The sequence below is a fragment of the Pseudocercospora fijiensis genome (genome assembly GCF_000340215.1).
Source record: "Pseudocercospora fijiensis CIRAD86 unplaced genomic scaffold MYCFIscaffold_1, whole genome shotgun sequence".
NCBI classification, from domain to species: domain Eukaryota; kingdom Fungi; phylum Ascomycota; class Dothideomycetes; order Mycosphaerellales; family Mycosphaerellaceae; genus Pseudocercospora; species Pseudocercospora fijiensis.
This window is the reverse complement of record NW_006921532.1, coordinates 5448421-5470796: the sequence shown is the minus strand read 5'-3', so window position 1 is coordinate 5470796 and position 22376 is coordinate 5448421. Positions and strand designations below refer to the sequence as shown.

The following is a 22376-nucleotide window of genomic DNA, read 5'->3' as shown; positions in this document are numbered from 1 at the left end:
GTGACGGGGAGCTTCCAGGAAAACAGCTTGACGCGCATTTACATCATCGTCGCGCCTTCTGCCGCAACAGCGTCGCGAAGCAACCAGACCGTCGAACGTGCACCAATCAATCGACAACCTGTTTTCTTTCACTTGCGCCATGTGGACACGTGGTAACGGAAACAATTGAGTGAAAACGACGCGTCGTGAAGCAATTGTGCAAGCAATGTTGTTGATCCATGTCAGCGCCACCATTGAGTCTTGGCATTGGTCAATGTGCAAAGGGATATCGAGTAATTACTTCTGTGGTATCATGGCCTGCTCTCATCTTGAACATACAGTCGTTTCTCAGTCTGTTGAAGCTGTGCCTGACACCCGATACCGGATCGCATGCCATCATCGTGCTGTGGTCCGACGAATCTTGCGCGAAGCCCGCCTTGAGCTTGTCTAGTGCTCCATAACAATACTCTGGAGCTCACGTCTGGTGAGGCAATCGCTGAGTGCTACCTTGTCTGCTATGCCCATCACAAAACGTAGGCAAGCGCCATCAAGCCTGCCGCGAACAGACCGGAGAGCTTCGCTCCTGCAGAAGACGCGCCATTTCCTGAGGTAGTGCTAGATGCTGCGGCTGCGCTCTCAGTGGCAGTTCCAGTTGAGTGGGAGTGCGAGTCGGAGCTTGTCGATGTGCCAGTGATGACTGTTACGTCTGAGCCGGTCGTTGCGGCAGTGGTGGTGATGCTTGTCACAGATTCGCCACCATCAGAGCTAATGCTTCCTCCTTCCAACTGTTGGAACACTGGTCGAGGGCCTTGCGTGTAGTAGTACGTGTTGCCGTCTGCGAGAGTGGTTGCTGTCGCGCCGTCGGCAGAGGATGTCAACAGGTAGAAAGGTTCGCTAGAAGGTCCTGCGACCCAGTTCGTGTTGCCGTTGTTGAGAATCTGTCCAATGAATGTCTCTGCTTCGAAGGAGGTAGTGCTTCCTCCAGTGGAAAAAGCGAATGTGCCAGTGTATGGAACGAATGCGCCTGGTCCTGCGGTGCCCGTGATGAGCGTGACATCGGCGGTGGTCGTGGTTGACATGGTGTTGTTGCGCGTGTAGCTGGTGGGTGTGCTGGCTGGGACAGAAAGCGGATGACTGACGGGAAAGTGGTAGACTTACCGTGGGACGTTCCGCGGACAAGTCGCGAGGGCAAGAAGGACTTTATACACTAGCCGTGCGGCGAGACGGTAGCTCCGTCCGAAAGAGGAACGCATGCCAATGGTGGCGTTGCGAACGGTATGGGGAAAGTCTAGTTCTGCGGCGGGAGAAGTGGCTTGGACATGGCCGTATGGGCCAGCGAGGAAGAATACGACCACAGAAATGAACAGTATGCACAGTGCATGGCAGAGGCGAGACTACGCTTAAAGATTTATTGGGTAGAGGTGAGGAAGCGAAGGGAGTGAGAGAAGGCGACATTGAACCTTGGCTCGGCCCGAAACGGAATCGGAACCAGACCCGGCCGGTTCCTGAGCGAGCTCCACGTTCTCTGCTGCTTCATCAAGAGGCATTGACGACCGAAGATGGCGTCTTCGTCGCTGGACGACGAGGTATGAAGAAGCACCGTGACTATATATGAAACATCCTTGACATGTAAACCAGATATTCCAGCAATTGAGGCAGCCAATAGACCCAAAAGTGCTGGAGCAGCGAGAAAAGGAAATCAACGAGCGCATACATGCCTCCTATGAGAAGGCAGAGAAGCGCCAACAGGAAATTGTAGGCGCAATGTGTAACAGGATTCAGCATGGAGTACTCACTTCACCTAGATCTCTCTCAATTCTACGGCGCCGGTGACCATCTCCTCCATCCGTGTCCTCCATGCGGAACACACACGACATGGCTTCCTGAAACGCATCTTCGATCCACTCCTCTCTCACAATCGGCAAAACGAAGCATACTACACCCTTCGTGAGGCTCTCACCGAAGTCAGCAAGGCAGTCGATCAGCTCAACAGATTAGACATCTTCCAGCACCCCATTTCCACCTACATTGACAAGGCCGAGCCAACAGACCCTTCTACTACGCCAACCGATTATGCAGTCTTTGTCAGCGCTAAAGAGAGAGGGCGGTACACAATCAAGACTGGTACCGAGGCTGGTACAGCAGAGGGAAGTGCATACGTCCAGGCTACATTAAGAAACATATTTGGTGGAGGAGAACGTCTAAATGGAAATGCGAGCTTAGGCACGAGGACAAGAGAAACGTACAGCGCTACCTTCGACGCACCCATACTGTCCAATCCTGACCTGAGGTGGGAAATAGGAGGATTGAAGAGCAGCACAGTGAAGCCGTGGGCATCGCACGAGGAAGTCCTTCGCGGAGGTCAGACGAGGCTACTATGGCGGACATCACCATTCAGCAAACACGATTTTGCCTACTCTGGTTTTTGGAGACAGGTCACAGCGTTGGCAGAAAAGGCTTCACCTACCATCCGCGCCGATGCTGGCGACAGTTTCAAGTCCAGCATATCACATACATGGACGCGCGACTCACGAGACATCCCCATGCTACCGTCCAGAGGACTGCTATTCAAGACTGTGTCTGAGATTGCAGGTTTTGGGCCACTGAAGGGAGACGTCGCATTCGGCAAATTCGAAGCTGAATCCCAAGCTGCTCTTCCATTTCCAATTCCCGGCATCAAAGGTGACAGCGGCATTTCCTTCACCGCCGGCTTAAGAGGAGGCTTCTTAGCGCCCTTGCCACTGGGAGACCTGAACATTCCCTCACAAAGCAGGATCAACGATCGATTCCAGCTTGGTGGACCCACCGATGTGCGTGGTTTCCGTCTTTCGGGACTTGGACCTCGTGACGGCCAAGATGCCGCTGGTGGTGATGTTTACGCGGCAGGCGGCGCCTCTCTTCTCTTTCCACTACCCATGGTCGGTAAAGACACGCCACTTCGATTACAGGCTTTCGTAAATGGCGGCAGATTACTTGCACTCAAGGATACGCGATCAGGGGAGAGCAGAGAGCAACCAATGTCGATGGGCGATGTCAGCGACAGCCTTGTGAAGACAATTAGCGACATCACAAATGGCCCGCCAAGCGCGGCTGCTGGCTTTGGGCTGGTGTATGCTCATCCAGCGGCAAGAGTTGAGGTGAACTTCAGTTTACCTCTAATCATTCGCAAAGGAGAAGAGGGCCGAAAAGGCTTGAGCTTCGGTATCGGGCTCGACTTCATGTAGACACAAACATATATATAGAGCACTTTGAAGAGAACAGTCTACTCACCAGCCACCATACACAGCAATTCCAAGCGATATCGGCAGCGGGGTGTACTGTGACTGTACAAACTTGAACATTTGAACGAGTGAACCCAAGACGGCGATTTTGTGCGAAGCCACTTTCGCATACCACCGACCCTGGCAAACAAGGGTTTACATTCGTACACCAGCTCATCACTGATCACTAGGGCTTATGTGGCTCGAAGAGCCACACGAGAAGCCTAAGGCGACGAGTAGCTAAAGTCTTATCTAGACGCCTATAGTAGGCCTAATCTAAAACGCGTATAGTAAGTTATATCTAAAACGCTAATACTAAAAAGTAATATTAATCCGGAACGCGTTATAGATATTAGAAAGCACTATTTAGAAACGCTTATAGCGAGCACTATTAGGAACGCTTATAGCAAGATAGTCTTAAATATCTATAGTAACTACTTCCGGAATATGCCTATAGTAATTACTATCCGGAATACCTATAGCGAGTACTATTCGAAATATCTATAGTAAGTAGTTCTTTCCGAGTTAGAACGCTTATAGTAAGTACTACCTATAAGGCGTATAGTAAGTACTACCTATAAGGCGGATACTAAGTCTAATCTAAAACGCCTATAGTAATTTTAATCTAAAACACTTATAGGGATTCTTATTTAGAACGCTTATAATACTAAGTACTATTCGGAACGCGTATAGTAAGTCTAATCCGGAGCGCTAATAGTTAGTACTACTATTTATAACGCCTATACTAAGTTTTATTTAGAACGCGCTATATAGTAATTCTAATCCGAAACGCTTATACTAAGTCTTATCCGGAACGCGTATAGTAAGTACTATCCGGAACGCGTATAGTAGGTCTAATTCGGAACGGTAATAGTAAGTACTATTACGAACGCTTATAGTAAGTAGTACTTTCTAAAATACCTATAGTAAGTACTATTTAGAATACTTATAGCAAGTTATATCCGAAACGCTTATAGTAAATACTACTAAAAACGCCTATAGCGAGTAGTAATATTCGAAACGCCTATAGCGGTAACTATCTAAGATATCTATAGCGAGTAGTACTATCCGGAACGCGTAGAACAAGCCTTATTTTAAACGCTTAGTATAGTTAGTTCTATATAAACCGGAACGCGTATAGCAAGTCTAATCCGAAACGCTTATAGGTATTCGAACTGCTTATAGCGAGCGCTAAGTACCCTATATAACGCCTACTACGAGTACCTTATAAAACGCCTATAGCGAGTACTCTATAGAATACCTATAGCGAGTAGTACTATCCGGAACGCGTAGGATAAGCCTTATTTTAAACGCTTAGTATAGTTAGTCCTATATAGGCCGGAACGCGTATAGCAAGTCTAATTTGAAACGCTTATAGAAAGTCTTATCCGGAATATATATAGTAAGTCTAAGTCTAATCCGAAACTAAATACTTATATTAGGTACTACCCGGAAGGCCTAAAGCGAGTAGTACTATCCGGAACGCTTATAGCAAATACTATCTAAAACGCCTATAGCTAAATAGTATTCGAACTATCTATAGCAAGTACCCTATATAACGCCTACTACGAGTGCCCTAAAAAACGTCTATAGCGAGCCGGAATGCGCCTATAGTAATTGCTATCCGGAATACCTATAGCGAGTACTATTCGAAATATCTATAGCAAGTAGTTCTTTCCGAGTCGGAACACTTATAGCAAGTACTGCCTACAAGGCGTATAGTAAGTCTAATTCAAAACGCTTATAGCAACTTTAATCGAAAACAACTATAGGAATTCTAATTTAGAACGCTTATAATACTAAGTACTATTCGGAACGCGTATAGCAAGTCTAATCCGGAGCGCTAACAGTTAGTACTACTATCTATAACGCTGTTAGGGCTAAAGAGGCTATACGTGATTAGTATATAACTAGGCTAAGTGAAGCTAGGGTCTTAGTGCCTTAGGCAGGGCTTGGCGCTTGGCGTTAGGCTAACTCTCCTACCTTCCTCCCTCTCCTCCTAGATCGCTATCGAATACTAGACCAATTCACTACCACCCTATCTACCTACTAATATAACCCTTCTTATATAGTATTCGATCTACCCTTTAAGGGCAGCAGCTAGATAGTTCTTATTTCAAGCTTTTAGCGGTATAGCTACGAACAAGACTAATCTAACTATATTACGCCCGAAGAACGGGACCTATACGCACTATTCTATCGAAACAACCGTACTAATTATTAAGCAAGGCCTTCTATACGGCCTATTATACTAAGTCAAGTATACTAGGCCGATATCTACTAATTCCGCTATATCCGTATCTTAGGGGCTAATAATATATTATTAGTGTCGCCCCTTATAATAGCCGGTTTATTACGAAACAATAACCGTGCTGCCGCTAGTAGCGCTAGCAACGACAACGCTAGTAGCATAGTGCCTACTAAAGTACCTGCTAAAGAGCCTGCTACTAAAGTGCCTCCTACCGAAGAGCCTACTATAGGACCTATTAAAGAAGAACCTATAATTCTAGGTAACGACCTAGAATTGCCTGTCGACGACATTCTTAACAATATTGTTAACCGTCGATATAGCTAACTAGCCTTTAGTCCCTAGCTAGTAGCGAGACTTTAAGAAGCTACCTAAAACAGGCTTACTACCTTGCGTTAAGAACAATAGCTAAAGGATAATCTTCTCGAGATTCGTCGCCTCTAGGAATCTCTAACAACTACTGCTAAGCCAACAGCAGGACCTTCTTTACTACCTATCTAAAAGAAGGATGCTAAACTTAAGGACTATACCGTGTTTAACGGCTCTAGTCGCAAGCAATACAACGATTATATACGTAATTGCGAGCTTAACTAGCGAAATACGCCGAGGGCTCTTCTAGACGACTATTTATTAGTTGTCTACGCTATGTAGTATATCAATAGCGACCTAAAGCGCACATAGGATAACCATTTCGACTCCCTTAATAACTAGACTACTATTTAGTAGCAGACCTATAAAACTATTATACTAGATACCCTTAGAAACCCTATACTAAGGTAACAATATACTTAGGACCTGTATCTTCGAGCTAAATAGAAGACTAATTAATCGGCTCGCTTATTTGAAGCCTATTTAAAAACCCTTAAAGACGACCTTCCGCCTAAGACTAATTCTATATAGATCTCGGAAATACGCCCTAAGCTTAGATAGGAACTTATCCTCGAATTAGACCGTCGCCGTGTATTCGAATAAGCTAATCTAATACGTATTTAATTTATAGTCGAAGTAGAAACAGCCGAACGGGCTGTTTAGCTCTAATAACGACTAGAATCGAGGATCCGACTAGCTAGTACTAACCGTAGCAACCGTAGCCGCGGAGGAAACTAAGGTTCCTACTAGGACAACAATACTAACAGTAGGAACAGTAACAATAACCGTAGAAGAGGCCGTAGCCGGCGGCTATATAGAGGAGGCCGCGATAGGGGCCGTAGAAGGGGCTCGTATCCCTATAATACTAACCGCTCTACTAATAATAATAACAGCTACGGTAGTCTACTAACCGGGTTGAAGTGCTTTAATTGTAATAGTACTAGCTATCTACTAGGCTAATGCGACAAACCTAAGGACTAGGCCCGAATTGACCGTACTTCCGCTAAATACCGAAAGCACCTCTTAGCGGCTAACGCTACCCCTATAGGCTAACCTTCGAAAAAAGAGTAAGCGCCGCACTAACTGTTAGCCTCGTACGGCGTAAGACTATCGACATTGTGCTAGCTATAACACGCTCCTACCTTATATAGGACACGAAGGGCACTACCTATTAAACTAAGGTTATACTAGATCTAGGAAATTTAGTTAGTGCCCTTATTAGCTATCGCCTAGCTAAGCAATTAGACCTTCGACAACTGCCGAAGACTAACCTGCCAACCCTTGCTTGGTTTAATAACGCTCGGCACTTAATCTATAGGGCCTACTATATTCCTATAGCTCTAAAGGACGACCTCGGAAATAAACGCCTACTAGACTTTACTGCCTACGTAGTAGATATAGATAACCTATATAGGGGAGCTACTATTATTATTAGCAACCCTATTCTTAAGTACTACGCTGTAGCTACAGACCTAGGCCTCTAGAAGTAGCGATTTAGAATCGCTAGGAAAGAGGACATTAAACACATTAATGTTAGCGAGTACCCTAACGATATTAGGGTCCTATTTATTAGCAACCTAACACCTGCCTTAGCTAATCCGACTGCCGACCTACTCGGTAGTAATAACGACGAACCTGTGCCCCCTAATAATCCTAATTAGCTTGCTCGTGTACTAGAGCCTATCCGAGAGACCTATATTAATATATTTGAATACTACCTAGCATCGACATTGCCTATATTTAAGGAGACGGATTATAAGATTAATATTATAGAGGGTAAGGAGGTTCCTTTTAGCCCCCTCTACAACCTTAGTAAGCGAGAGCTTACTATGTTGCGTAAGTACCTAGAGGAAAACCTAGCTAATAGCCGTATTCGGTATAGTAACAGCCCTGCTAGTGCACCAATCCTGTTTGTTCTAAAGAAGGATAGTAGCCTACGGTTATACGTTAATTACCGTAGACTTAACGCTATTACTATTAAAGACCGCTATCTACTCCCGCTTATTAATAAGACCCTCGACCGCCTTTCTAGTGCCTACTACTACACTACACTAGATATTAAGGATGCGTACTATCGCATTCGTATTCGTAAGGGCGATAAATAGAAGATAGCCTTTCGCACTCGCTATAGCTATTTCGAGTACTTAGTTATGCTATTTAGGCTAGCTAATGCCCCTACTACATTCTAGTCCTATATTAATCGGGCCCTATTAGGCCTATTAGATTACCTCTATATAGTTTACCTAGATAACATCCTAGTTTATATATATTTACCTAATATTGCGGAGTACTAGGCTATAGTCCGTAAGGTGCTCGATCGCCTACGAGCCTATAGACTATATTACAAGCCTTCTAAATGCACCTTTACTACTAAGGAGGTAGCCTTCCTTAGTTTCCTCGTATTAACTAAGGGTATTAAGGCTAATCCTAATCGGATTAAAACTATTACTAAGTAGCCTATCCCTACGTTAATTAAGGAGCTGCAGTCGTTCCTCGGTTTTACTAACTTCTATCGCCGATTTATTAAGGACTATTCGAGGCATATAATGCTACTAACTAAGCTTACTAAAACTAAGGCCAACCCGTCTAGAGAGTTCAAATAGACTAATAAGACATAAGCCGCTTTTAACGGTCTAAAGCAACGCTTTACTAAAGTCCCCTTATTATACTATTTCGTACTAAGCAAACAGATCCGAGTTGAGACTAACGCTTTATAGTTCGCTATATCAGCTATTATATTATAGTAGGCTAATAATACCTACTAGTACCTAATTGCCTTCTTTTTACGAAAGATAATCGATATAGAGCGTCGCTACGAGACCTACGAGTAAGAGCTCCTAGCTATTATCGAGGCCTTTAAACATTAGAGGCACTATCTCGATAGTGCATAGCACACTATTTAGGTCTATACAGACTATAACAACCTCCGTAGCATTACTAAGGTTACTAGGGTTATAGGTCGACAGGCTAGATAGGCCGTCTACCTCGCTAGGTTTGATTTTAATATATTATATCGGCTAGGCGTAAGCAACCCTGCTAATAGCCTATCGAGGCGACCTAATTACGATAGCGAGACTTAGCATATTAATTCATTGTTTCTAACCCTATAGTATAAGATTGCTATAGCCCGTATTATTAATAAGCAAGCGTAGGATAAGCGGACTTCCGGACCCCGCGGCGGCAACAAATACTATAGCGGAGTTGTCGTTCTTCTAGTATACGTTAAGAAGGACGTAGATCGCTCGAGCTGTAGTAACTCAATTAAGGACATTGCTATCTATAGTAATAGTCTATATAGCGACAGTACTATAGAAGAGGTTGTAGTAGTTCCGGCTGCTAGTGCTATTAGATATATATAATACGTACCTCGTTCGATAGTACGGGTACTATTAAATAACCTTGCAAATAGGGATAGTTAATCGTTTATAGATAAGCTGTTGCGTGCTTAGTAGAGGGACGCCTTTGCTGTCGAGCGTATTAATAGGCTTATAAGTAGGCGGGCGACTCGATCTAGCAAGAGTAATAGTTAGTCGATCGACGACAAAGGTTACTTAAAGTTTAAGGGTAGATACTATATCCCCGCTAAACAATCGATTAGACAAGAGCTTTTAAAGAGGCACTATAATAGTAAGCTCGCTAGTTACTATAGCATAGAGAGGTCGCACGAGCTACTATCGCGCATATACTACTAGCTAAATAGTAAACGGTACATAAAGGAGTATATATAGACCTATGCAGTATGCTAGCGAGTTAAAGCACTAAAGTACTTACTATTTAGCGAGTTGTCTTCACTCCCTATTCTAAAGAAGCCTTTTGTAGAGCTTATAATAGACTTTATTATAGGTCTTCCCCCTACTAAGCGAAGAGGAAGCAAAGACGTCTTTAACGCTATACTAGTTATTATAGACCGATTTACTAAGGGTGCTCGCTATATTCCTACTCGCAAGGATTAGACTGCTATTAATATAGTAGAGGCGCTATAGACTAACATCTTCTATACCTATTAGGGAACCCCTAAGGGGATAGTCTCCGATAGGGGCTCGACATTTATATCGCACTATTAGAGCGAAATATGCCTATAGCTAAGACTGAAGCATCGGCTATTAACAGCCTTCTATCTACAGACTAACGGTCAAATAGAGAGATAGAATGCTACCCTATAGCAGTACCTACGCAGTTACATTAACGAGAATCCTAAGGATTGGGTTAATCTCCTATAGCCTACAGAATTCGTATATAACAATAGTATACACTTATTAACTAAGGTTTCACTATACATAGCTATAATAGGTTAAAACGCCGCGTTACTACAAGATCTATTTACCTCGCTCGAGGCCGAGCGTAAGGAAAGGGAAGCGCGTTAAGTACTAGAGACACTAGCGGCAATAGAACGTGTCCGGAAGATGCGAGAAATCTATACTAAGATAGCTAAGAAGTTGATAAAGGCTTAAGAATACTAAAAGGCCTACTACGATAAGCGTTATATACTAATAACCTTTAAACAAGGCGATATAGTTATACTTAGTACTAAGAACCTCCGCATCCGCAAATACCTATCGCCTAATAGTAAAACAAGGCCTAAGCTCGCACTAAGATATATTAGCCCATTTCGCATCCGAGAACCGAAGGGCAATAGTTAGGCCTACCAGTTATAGCTTCTACCTTATTACACTATCTATAATACCTTCTATATCTCCCTCCTTAAACTATACTACTAGCGCGAAGGCGATAAAGCGCCTACTAAGTTAGAAGAAGTCTTAGCTAATAGTAAAGAACTGTAGTCTATAGAGCGTATACTAAAGCATCGGACTAGGCAGGGCAAGAAGGAGTACCTGTTAAAATAGCAAGGCTATTTACCTAAATAGGACTTATAAGAGGCTAAAGACTCGTTTGAGGATATAACTAAGTTGTTAGATAAGTATTAGACCAGCGTAAAGAACATAAAGAAGGCTAAGAGCTTATAATGCCTATAATGTTACTACTAAGCCTAGGAACAATGCCACCCCCGGGGTGCTATTAGCTAACTAATTAGAGGCAAGCAATTGTTAGCAACAAAGGACAATAAGACTACACTACTATAGTAAACGCGCACTAAGTGTCAATAAGCGCGCTATAACGCGTTAACTATTCGCTACTCTTTTAGGAAACCACCTCTCTACTAACGCGCCCTACGAGGCCCTTCTTCTAGTATTTAGGTCCCCCTCTTATTCCTTCATTCTATTAAGGCCTCGAGGCCTAGGCAATCGGCGCGGCCGGCGCGACTATATTAGTAATAGTATTACGGAGTGTGTTATTGTTTAAGAAAGGAAGGATATAACTATATTAGTAACGGTGTTGCTAAGTTATTATTAGTTAAAGAAGGAAATTAGAAGAAGGTGAAGTTAGCGCTAAGACGACTAGCGCTGCTATTATTAACATTACTTGCTATTGTTACTACGCCTATAGATATAACCTTACCTATACTACGAGCCTAAGGCACCTTTAATTAAAACTTTAATTAAAAGCTTTAAGCCTATTAAAGGTTTGATTAAAACTCTAAGGCTAAGTCAAACTTTAACTAAGTTAAAAGATTGAGCGACTAATAGACTAACTAAGGGCAAAACTATAGAGCTAAGCTAGCCGGGGTCGATCTTGCGGACAATAGGTTACTCCTCGATCTTTCTAACCCTTTAAGCGAGGCGAACCTTAACTACTGCACTTATAATAGCCTTTACCTATAGAAACTAGACGAGCTATGTTTTTTTTTCTAAAAAGTAAATAATAGCCCTCGTAATAACAAGAACAAACCCTCGGGAGCGGACAACCCTCGGAAGCGGACATTGCTAGGTCTTTTAAGAGTAGACGCAAAGAACTCGATACGATATTACTTAGAACGGAGGCAGTGCTATAATACCTCGTACGTCTACCTATTGTAGCAGGGAAGACGCGCTCGTATTATAACTAGTCGAAGGCCTTTAGTTCTTATAGATATATATTACTTTATAGTTTATTGTATATAGAGATAGCGCAGTTAGAGTTATATATTGTGCTATTTAGAGGTGAGGTTTAATATAGTTACATAATTAGGTAGTTAAGTGTTTAATTTAGCGCGGGCTAAGCAGCTTATTAGACTTGCTAAGTTAGCGGCAATAGAGGTCGTAGAACATAGACAGGCTACGAGGGCGCGGCCTTTAGAAGGGAAGCGTATATTAGGGCTAAAGAGGCTATACGTGATTAGTATGTAACTAGGCTAAGTGAAGCTAGGGTCTTAGTGCCTTAGGCAGGGCTTGGCGCTGGCTTTAGGCGAGCTCTTCTGGCTTCCTCCCTCTCCTCCTAGATCGCTATCGAATACTAGACTAATTTACTACTACCCTATCTACCTGCTAATATAACCCTTCTCACAAACGCCTATACTAAGTTTTATTTAGAACGCGCTATATAGTAACTCTAATACGGATCGCCTATACTAAGTCTTATCTAGAACGCGTATAGTAAGTACTATCCGAAACGCGTATAGTAAGTCTAAAATAGAACGCTAATAGTAAGTACTATTACGAACGCTTATAGTAAGTAGTACTTTCTAAAATACCTATAGTAAGTACTATTTAGAATACTTATAGCAAGTTATATCCGAAACGCTTATAGTAAATACTACTAAAAACGCCTATAGCGAGTAGTAATATTCGAAACGCCTATAGCGGTAACTATCTAAGATATCTATAGCGAGTAGTACTATCCGGAACGCGTAGAACAAGCCTTATTTTAAACGCTTAGTATAGTTAGTTCTATATAAACCGGAACGCGTATAGCAAGTCTAATCCGAAACGCTTATAGGTATTCGAACTGCTTATAGCGAGCGCTAAGTACCCTATATAACGCCTACTACGAGTACCTTATAAAACGCCTATAGCGAGTACTCTATAGAATACCTATAGCGAGTAGTACTATCCGGAACGCGTAGGATAAGCCTTATTTTAAACGCTTAGTATAGTTAGTCCTATATAGGCCGGAACGCGTATAGCAAGTCTAATTTAAAACGCTTATAGAAAGTCTTATCCGGAATATATATAGTAAGTCTAAGTCTAATCCGAAACTAAATACTTATATTAGGTACTACCCGGAAGGCCTAAAGCGAGTAGTACTATCCGGAACGCTTATAGCAAATACTATCTAAAACGCCTATAGCTAAATAGTATTCGAACTATTTATAGCAAGTACCCTATATAACGCCTACTACGAGTGCCCTAAAAAACGTCTATAGCGAGCCGGAATGCGCCTATAGTAATTGCTATCCGGAATACCTATAGCGAGTACTATTCGAAATATCTATAGTAAGTAGTTCTTTCCGAGTCGGAACACTTATAGCAAGTACTACCTACAAGGCGTATAGTAAGTCTATGTAAGAAGGGTATGTTAGTAGGTAGATAGGGTGGTAGTAGGTACAGGTAGTATTCGATAGAGATCTAAGAGGAGAGGGAGGAAGGCAGGCTAGTTAGCCTAACGCTAAGCGCTAAGCCCTGCCTAAGGCATCGAGACCCTAGCTTTACTCGAGCCTAGTTATATACTAATTACGTGTAACCTCTTTAGTCCTAACATACGCTTCCCTTCTAAAGGCCGCGCCCTCGTAGCCGGTCTATGTTCTATTCTCAACCTCTGTCGCTACTAACTTAGCAGGTCTAGCAAGCTTCTTAGTCCGCGCTGAATTAAATACGCGATCACCGATTATATAACTATGTTAAACCTTACCTCTAATACAATACAATGTCTAACTCTAACTACGCTATCCTTGTATACAATAAAGTAATATATAACTATAAGAATTAGAGACTATCGACTAATTATAATACAAGCGCGTCTTCCCTACTATAATAGGTAGACGTACGAGGTATTGCAGCCCTGCCTCCGTTCTAAGTAATGTCGTACCGAGTTCTTTGCGTCTACTCTTAAAAGACCTAGCAATGTCCGCTTCCGAGGGTTTGTCCGTTCCGAGGGTTGTTCTTATTATTACGAGGGCTATTATTTACTGTCGTAGTTTTACTAGCCCTAATTAGTCAGGTTTGGTAGCCTTTAAGTATTAACTAATTATATCTTTTTAAAAAACTTAGTTCTTCTAGTTTCTATAGGTAAAGGCTATTATAAGTGCAGTAGTAGAGGTTCGCCTCGCTTAAAGAGTTAGATAGATCGAGGAGTAACCTATTGTCCGCAAGATCGACCCCGGCTAGCTTAGCTCTATAGTTTTGCCCTTAGTTAGTCTATTAGTCGCTTAATCTTTTAACTTAGTTAAAGTTTTAACTTAGCCTCAAAGTTTTAATTAAACCTTTAATAGGCTTAAAGCTTTTAATTAAAGTTTGATTAAAGGTGCCTTAGGCTCGTAGTGTAGGTAAGGTTATGCCTACGGCGCAGCGGCAATAGCAAGTAATGTTAACAATAGCGGCGCTAGCCGTCTTAGTGCTAACTTTACCTTACTTCTAATTTCCTTCTTCGTCCGGCGACGCTTTAACTAGCGACACACTCCGTAACACCGTTACTAACATAGCCGCGCCGGCCGTGTCGCTATTTAGCACGAGCGTAACGCCGTCGGCATTATTATTATTACTAACACTATCCGTTTACGCGCGCGCTGCCTTCGCCGATCGCCTAGGCCTCGAGGCCTCGTTAGAAGGAAGAAATAAGAGGGGGACCTATAGGGTACGCTAGTAAAGAGGTGGATTCTATAGTAGTATAGTCTTATTGTCCCTTATTACTAACAATTGCTTGCCTCTAATTAGTTAGCTAATAGCACCCTAGGGGTAGCATTGTTCCTAGGCCTAGATAGTAATATTATAAGCTTTTAGCCTTCTTCTTGTTTTTCACGCTAGTCTAATACTTATCTAACAACTCGGTTATGTCTTTAAAGGAACCTTTAGCTTCCTATAAGTCCTATTCTAGCGAATAGCCCTGCTATCTTAGCAGGTACTCCTTCTTGCCTTTCCTAGTCCGGCACTATAGGATACGTTCTATAGACTATAGCTCTTCCCTATCCGCTAGTATATCTTCGTGTTTAGCAGGCGCTTTATCCCCCTCGCGTAGGTAATATAGCTTAAGGAGGGATACATAGAAGGTATTATAGATAGTGTAATAGGGAGGAAGCTACAACTAATAGGCCTATACGGAGGAGCCCTTAACTTCTCGAATGCGGAATAGGCTAATATATCTTAGTACGAGCTTGGGCCTTGTTTTGCCGTTAGGTAATAGGTGCTTGCGGATGCGGAGGTTCTTAGTGCTAAGTATAACTATGTCGCCTTGTTTGAAGGTTATTAGTATATAACGCTTATCGTAGTAGGCCTTTTAGTATTCTTAAGCCTTTGTTAACTTCTTAGCTATCTTAGTATAGATTTCTCGCATCTTCTAGACACGTTCTATTGCCGCTAGTGTCTCTAGTACTTAACGCGCTTCCCTTTCCTTACGCTCGGCCTCGAGCGAGATAAATAGATCTTATAGCAACGCGGCGTTTTAACCTATTATAGCTATATATAGTAAAACCTTAGTTAATAAGTGTATACTATTATTGTACACGAATTCTATAGGCTGTAGGAGATTGACCTAATCCTTAGGATTCTCGTTAATATAACTGCGTAGGTACTGCTATAGGATAGCATTCTGCCTCTCTGTTTAACTGTTAGTCTATAGATAGAAGGCTGTTAATAGCTGATACTTTAGTCTTAGCTATAGGCATATTTCGCTCTAGTAGTACGACGTAAATGTCGAGCCCCTATCGGAGACTATCCTCTTAGGGGTTCCCTAATAGGTATAGAAGATGTCACTCTATAGCGCCTCTGCTATATTAATAGTAGTCTAGTCTTTCCGCGCCGGGATGTATCGAGCGCCTTTAGTAAATCGATCTACTATAATAAGGATAGTATTATACACGTCCTTACTGCCCCTACGCCTAGTAGGTAGAAGGCCTGTAATAAAGTCTATTATTAGCTTAGCAAATAGCTTCTTCGGAATAGGGAGCGAAGACAACTCGCCGAACGGCAAGTGCTTCGGTGCTTTAACTCGCTAGTATACTATATAGGTCTGCATATACTCCTTTATATGCTGTTTACTATTTAGCTAGTAGTATATGCGCGATAGTAGCTCGTGCGACCTCTCTATACTATAGTAACTAGCGAGCTTACTATTATAGTGCCTCTTTAAAAGCTCTTGTCTAATCGATTATTTAGCGGGGACATAGTATCTACCCTTGAACTTTAAATAACCCTTGTCGTCGATCGACTAATTACTCTTGCTAGATCGAGTCGTTCGCCTACTTACAAGCCTATTAATACGGTTAATAGCAAAGGCGTCCCTCTGCTAAGCCCGTAAAAGCTTATCTATAAACGATTAACTATCCCTATTTGCAAGGTCATTTAATAGTATCCGTACTGTCGAACGAGGTACGCATTATATATATCTAATAGCACTAGTAGCCGGAACTACTGCAACCTCTTCTATAGTGCTATCGCTATATAGGCTATTACTGTAGATAGCAATGTCTTTAATCGAGTTATTATAGCTCGAGCGATCTACGTCCTTTCTAACGCGCACTAGAAGAACGATAACTCCGCTATAGTATTTGTTGCCGCCGCGGGGTCCGGAAGTCCGCTTATCCTACGCTTGCTTATTAACAATACGGGCTATAGCAATCTTATACTACAGGGTTAGAAACAAAGAATTAATATATTAGGTCTCGCTATCGTAATTAGGTCGCCTCGATAGGCTATCGGTAGAGTTACTTACGCCTAGCCGGCATAATATATTAAAATCAAACCCGGCGAGGTAGACGGCCTATCTAGCCTATCGACCTATAACCCTAGTAACCTTAGTAATGCTACGGAGGTTGTTATAGTCTATATAGACCTAAATTGTATGCTAAGCACTATTAAGACAGTAGCGCTAATACTTAAAGGCTTCTACGATTGCTAAGAGCTCTTGCTCGTAGGTCCTATATCGACGTTCTATATCGATTATCTTTCGCAAAAAGAAGGCAATCGGGTGCTAGTAATAGTTATTATCTAATTGCTGTAACATAATAGCCGATATAGCGAACTGTGAAGCGTTAGTCTCAATTCGGATCTGCTTGCCTAGCACGAAATAGTGCAATAAGGGGACATTAGTAAAGCGTTGCTTTAGGCCGTTAAAAGCGGCTTGTGCTGTATTAGTCTATTTAAACTCTCTAGTTAGGTTAGCCTTAGTTTTAGTAAGCTTAGTTAGGGGTATTACATGCCGTAAATAGCCCTTAATAAAGCGACGATAGAAATTAGCGAAGCCGAGGAACGATTAAAGTTCCTTAATAGACGTAGGAATAGGCTATTTAGTAATAGTTTTAATCCGATTAGGATCAGCCTTAACACCCTTAGTTAATACGAGGAAGCTAAGGAATAATACCTCTTTAGTAGCAAAGGTGCATTTAGAAGGCTTGCAATACAAGCTATAGGCTTGTAGGCGGTCGAGGACCTTACGGACTATAGCCTAGTGCTCCGCGATGTTAGGTAAGTGTATATAAACTAGGATGTTATCTAGGTAAACTATATAGAGGTAATCTAATAGGCCTAATAGGGCCCGATTAATATAGGACTAGAATGTAGTAGGGGCATTAGCTAGCCTAAATAGCATAACTAAGTACTCGAAATAGCTATAGCGAGTGCGAAAGGCTGTCTTCTATTTATCGCCCTTGCGAATACAAATGCGGTAATAGGCGTCCTTAATGTCTAATATAGTATAGTAGTAGGTACTAGAAAGGCGATCGAGGGTCTTATTAATAAGAGGAAGTGGACAGCGATCTTTAATAGTAACAGTATTAAGCCTACGATAATCGATATAGAGGCGTAGGCTACTATCCTTCTTTAGTACGAACAGGATAGGTGCACTAGTAGGGCTGTTGCTATACCGAATTCGACTATTAGCTAGGTTTTCTTCTAGGTACTTACGCAATATAGCAAGCTCTCGTTTACTAAGGTTGTAGAGGGGACTAAAAGGAACCTCCTTACCCTCTATAATATTAATCTTATAATCCGTCTCTTTAAATATAGGCAATGTCGATGCTAGGTAGTGTTTAAACATATTAATATAGGTCTCTCGGATAGGCTCTAGTATGCGAGCAAGCTAATTAGGATTATTAGGGGGCACAGGTTCATCGTTATTACTACCGAGTAGGTCGGCAGTCGGATTAGCTAAGGCAGGTATTAGGTTGCTAATAAACAGGACCCTAATATCGTTAGGGCACTCGCTAATATTAATGTGTTTAATGTCCTCTTTCCTAGCGATTCTAAATCGCTATTGTTAACTGCCTAAGTCTATAACTATAGCATAGTACTTAAGAACAGGGTTACTAATAACAATATCGGATAGGAGGCTGTCTATGTCTACCGCGTAGGCAGTAAAGTTTAGTAGGCGTTCATTTCCGAGGTCGTCTTTTAGAACTATAGGAATATAGTAGGCTCTATAGGTTAAGTGCCGAGCGTTATTAAACCAAGCAAGGGTTAGTAGGTTAGTTCTCGGCAGTTGTCGAAGGTCTAATTGCTTAGCTAGGCGATAGCTAATAAGGGCGCTAACTGAATTTCCGGGGTCTAGTATAACCTTTGCTTTATAGTTGGTATCGGGCCTAGATATAAGACAGGTACGTATAATAGCTAGCACAATGTCGATAGTCTTACGCCGTATAAGGCTAACAGTTAGTACGGCGCTTACTCTTTTTTCGACTAATTAAAAGAGCCGACTAGGGTAGCATTAGCGGCTAAAAGGTGTTTCCTATGCTTAGCGGAAGTACGGTTAATTCGGGCCTAGTCCTTAGGTTTGTCGCATTAGCCTAGTAGATAGCTAGTGCTATTATAATTGAAGTACTTCAATCCGGTTAGTAGGTTGCCGTAGCTATTATTGCTGTTATTAGCCGAGCGGTTAGCATTATAGGGATACGAGCCCCTTCTACGGCCCCTATCGCGGCCTCCTCTATATAGCCGACGGCTACGGCCTCTTCTACGGTCGTTGTTACTGTTCCTACTATTAGCATTGTTGTCCTAGTAGGAACCTTGGTTTCCTCCGCGGCTACTACGGTTGCTACGGTTAGTACTAGCTAGTCGGATCCTTAATTCTAGTCGTTATTAGAGCTAGACAGCTCGTTCGGCTATTTCTACTTCGACTATAAATTAAATGCGTATTAGGTTAGCTTGTTCGAACACGCGGCGACGGTCTAATTCGAGGATAAGTTCCTATCTAAGTTTTAGGCGTATTTCCGAGATCTATATAGAATTAGTCTTAGGCGGAAGGTTATCCTCGAGGGTTTTTAAATAGGCTTCAAATAAGCGAGCCGATTAATTAGTCTTCTATTTAGCTCGAAGATACAGGTCCTAAGCGTGTTGTTGCCTTAGTATAGGGTTTCTAAGGGTATCTAGCATAATGGTTTTGTAGGTCTGCTACTAAATAGCGGTTTAATCGTCGAGGGAATCGAAATAGTTATCCTATATGCGCTTTAGGTCGCTATTGATATACCGCATAGCGTATACGACTAAGGAATAGTCGTCTAGTAGCGCTCTTAGTGCGTTGCGCTAGTTAAGTTTACAGTTACGAATATAGTCGTTGTACTGCTTTCGACTAGATCCGTTAAATACGGTATAGTCCTTAAGTTTAGCGTCCTTCTTTTAGATAGGTAGTAAAGAAGGTCCTACTATTAGCTTAGCAGTAGTTGTTAGAGATTCCTAGAGGCGGCGAATCTCGAGAAGATTATCCTTTAGCTATTGTTCTTAACGCAAGGTAGTAAGCCTGTTTTAGGTAGCTTCTTAAAGCCTCGCTACTAGCTAGGGACTAAAGGCTAGCTAGCTATATCGTCGATTGACAATATTGTTAAGAATGTCGTTAACGGGCAACGATAGGTTATCCCCTTCGATTATAGGTTCTTTAGTAGGCCCTCTAGTAGGCTCTTTAGTAGGCACCTTAGCAGGAGGCACTTTAGTAGGCGCTTTAGCAGGCACTTTAGCAGGCACTGTGCTACTAGCGTTGTCGTTGCTAGCGCTGCTAGCGGCAGCACGGTTATTGTTTCGTAATAAGCCGGCTATTGTAATAGGGGGTAACACTAATAATGTATTATTAGCCCCTAAGATACGGATGTAGCGGAATTAGTAGATTAGTCTAGTACGATTAACTTAGTGTAATAGGCCGTATAGAAGGCCTTGCTTAATAATTGGTACGGTTGTTTCGATAGAATAGTACGTATAGGTCCCGTTCTTCGGCGCAATATAGTTAGATTAGTCTTGTTCGTAGCTATACCGCTAAAAGCTTAAAATAAGGACTATCTAGCTGCTGCCCTTAAAGGGTAGATCGAATACTATATAAGAAGGGTATATTAGCAGGTAGATAGGGTAGTAGTAGGTACAGGTAGTATTCGATAGAGATCTAAGAGAAGAGGGAGGAAGGCAGGCTAGTTAGCCTAACGCTAAGCGCTAAGCCCTACCTAAGGCATCGAGACCCTAGCTTCACTCGAGCCTAGTTACATACTAATCACGTATAACCTCTTTGGTCCTAATAGTCTAATTTAAAACGCTTATAGCAACTTTAATCGAAAACAACTATAGGAATTCTAATTTAGAACGCTTATAATACTAAGTACTATTCGGAACGCGTATAGTAAGTCTAATCCGGAGCGCTAACAGTTAGTACTACTATCTATAACGCCTATACTAAGTTTTATTTAGAACGCGCTATATAGTAACTCTAATACGGATCGCCTATACTAAGTCTTATCCGGAACGCGTATAGTAAGTACTATCCGAAACGCGTATAGTAAGTCTAAAATAGAACGCTAATAGTAAGTACTACTAAGAACGCCTATAGCAAGTAGTACTTTCTAAAATACCTATAGTAAGTACTATTTAGAATACTTATAGCAAGTTATATCTAAAACGCCTATAGTAAATGCTACTAAAAACGCTTATAGCGAGTAGTATTATTCGAAACGCTTATAGCGGTAACTATCCGAGATATCTATAGCGAGTAGCACTATCCGGAACGCCTATAGCAAATACTATCTAAAACGCCTATAGGCTATAGTAAATAGCATTAGAACTACTTTTAGCGGACACCCTATATAACGCCTACTACGAGTACCTTATAAAACGCCTATAGCGAGCACTCTATAGAACACCTATAGCGAGTAGTACTATACGGAACGCGTAGGAGTCGGTAGGACAAGCCTTATTTTAAACGCTTAGTATAGTTAGTCCTATATAAACCGGAACGCGTATACTAAGTCTAATCTAAAACGCTTACAGAAAGTCTTATCCGGAATGTATAAATTAAGTCTAAGTCTAATCCGAAACTAAATACTTATATTAAGCACTATCCGGAAGGCCTATAGGCTAAGACTATAGCGAGCAGCACTATCCGGAACGCTTATAGTAAGTACTATCCAAAACGCCTATAGTTAAACAGCATTCGAACTATCTATAGCGAGTACCCTATATAACGCCTACTCTAAGTACCCTATAGAACGCCTATAGCGAGTACTCTATAGAACATCTATAGCAAGCAGTACTATCCGGAACGCGTAGAATAAGCTAACTGTTACTAACAACGCCTATAGTAAGGCTAACTTAGAGCACTTATAATAGTAAGTACTATTCGGAACGCGTATAGTAAGTCTAATCCAGAGCGCTAACAGTTAGCACTACTATCTAAAACGCCTATACTAAGTTCTATAGTAGATACTATCCGGAACGCGTATAGTAAGTCTAATTCGGAACGCTAATAGCAGGTACTACTAAGAACGCCTATAGCAAGCAGGACTATCTAAAATACCTATAGTAAGTGCTATTTAGAATACCTATAGCAAGTTATATCCGAAACACCTATAGAAAATACTACTAAAGACGCCTATAGCGAGTACTCTATAGAATACCTATAGCGAGTAGTACTATATAGAACGCGTAGGACAAGCCTTATTTTAAACGCTTAGTATAGTTGGTCCGATATAAACCGGAAGGCGTATACTATACGCAAGTCTAATCCGAAACGCTTATAGAAAGTCTTATCCGGAATGTATAAAGTAAGACTAAGTCTAATCCGAAACTAAATACTTATACTAAGCACTATCCGGAAGGCCTATAGCGAGTAGTACTATCCGGAACGCTTATAGCAAATACTATCTAAAACGCCTATAGTTAAATAGCATTCGAACTATTTATAGCGAATACCCTATAGGGCCTATATAACGCCTACTACGAGTACTCTATAGAATATCTATAGCGAGTAGTACTATCCGGAACGCGTAGGATAAGCTAACTATCATCTATAACGCCTATAATAGGTCTAATTTAGAACGCTTACAATACTAAGTACTATTAAGAAGGCGTATAGTAAGTCTAATCCGGAGCGCTACCTGTTAGTACTACTATCTATAACGCCTATACTAAGTTTTATTTAGAACGCGCTATATAGTAATTCTAATCCGAAACGCTTATACTAAGTCTTATCCGGAACGCGTATAGTAGGTCTAATTTGGAACGGTAATAGTAAGTACTATTACGAAC

At 41.8% G+C, this 22376-nt stretch overlaps 2 protein-coding genes across 2 annotated transcripts; one reads left to right on the top strand and one right to left on the bottom strand.

The window, feature by feature from the left end:
* Positions 1–251: 251 nt before the first annotated feature.
* On the bottom strand, positions 252–1130 carry MYCFIDRAFT_209805 (uncharacterized protein). The gene has a single exon (XM_007923277.1). The coding sequence runs from the start codon at positions 1056–1058 to the stop codon at positions 504–506; it is 555 nt and encodes a 184-aa protein (XP_007921468.1). The 5' UTR covers positions 1059–1130; the 3' UTR covers positions 252–503.
* Positions 1131–1538: 408 nt separating this feature from the next.
* MYCFIDRAFT_83934 (uncharacterized protein) lies at positions 1539–3203 on the top strand (the record flags this gene model as incomplete). Its single annotated transcript, XM_007922374.1, has 3 exons — positions 1539–1565; positions 1618–1734; positions 1785–3203. The coding sequence occupies 3 exons, from the start codon at positions 1539–1541 to the stop codon at positions 3201–3203; spliced, it is 1563 nt and encodes a 520-aa protein (XP_007920565.1).
* Between the last annotated feature and the right edge of the window lie 19173 nt (positions 3204–22376).

Excerpts from the sequence above, each read along its gene's own strand:
- MYCFIDRAFT_209805 (XM_007923277.1), bottom strand. The coding sequence starts at position 1,058 with ATGTCAACCACGACCACCGCCGATGTCACGCTCATCACGGGCACCGCA.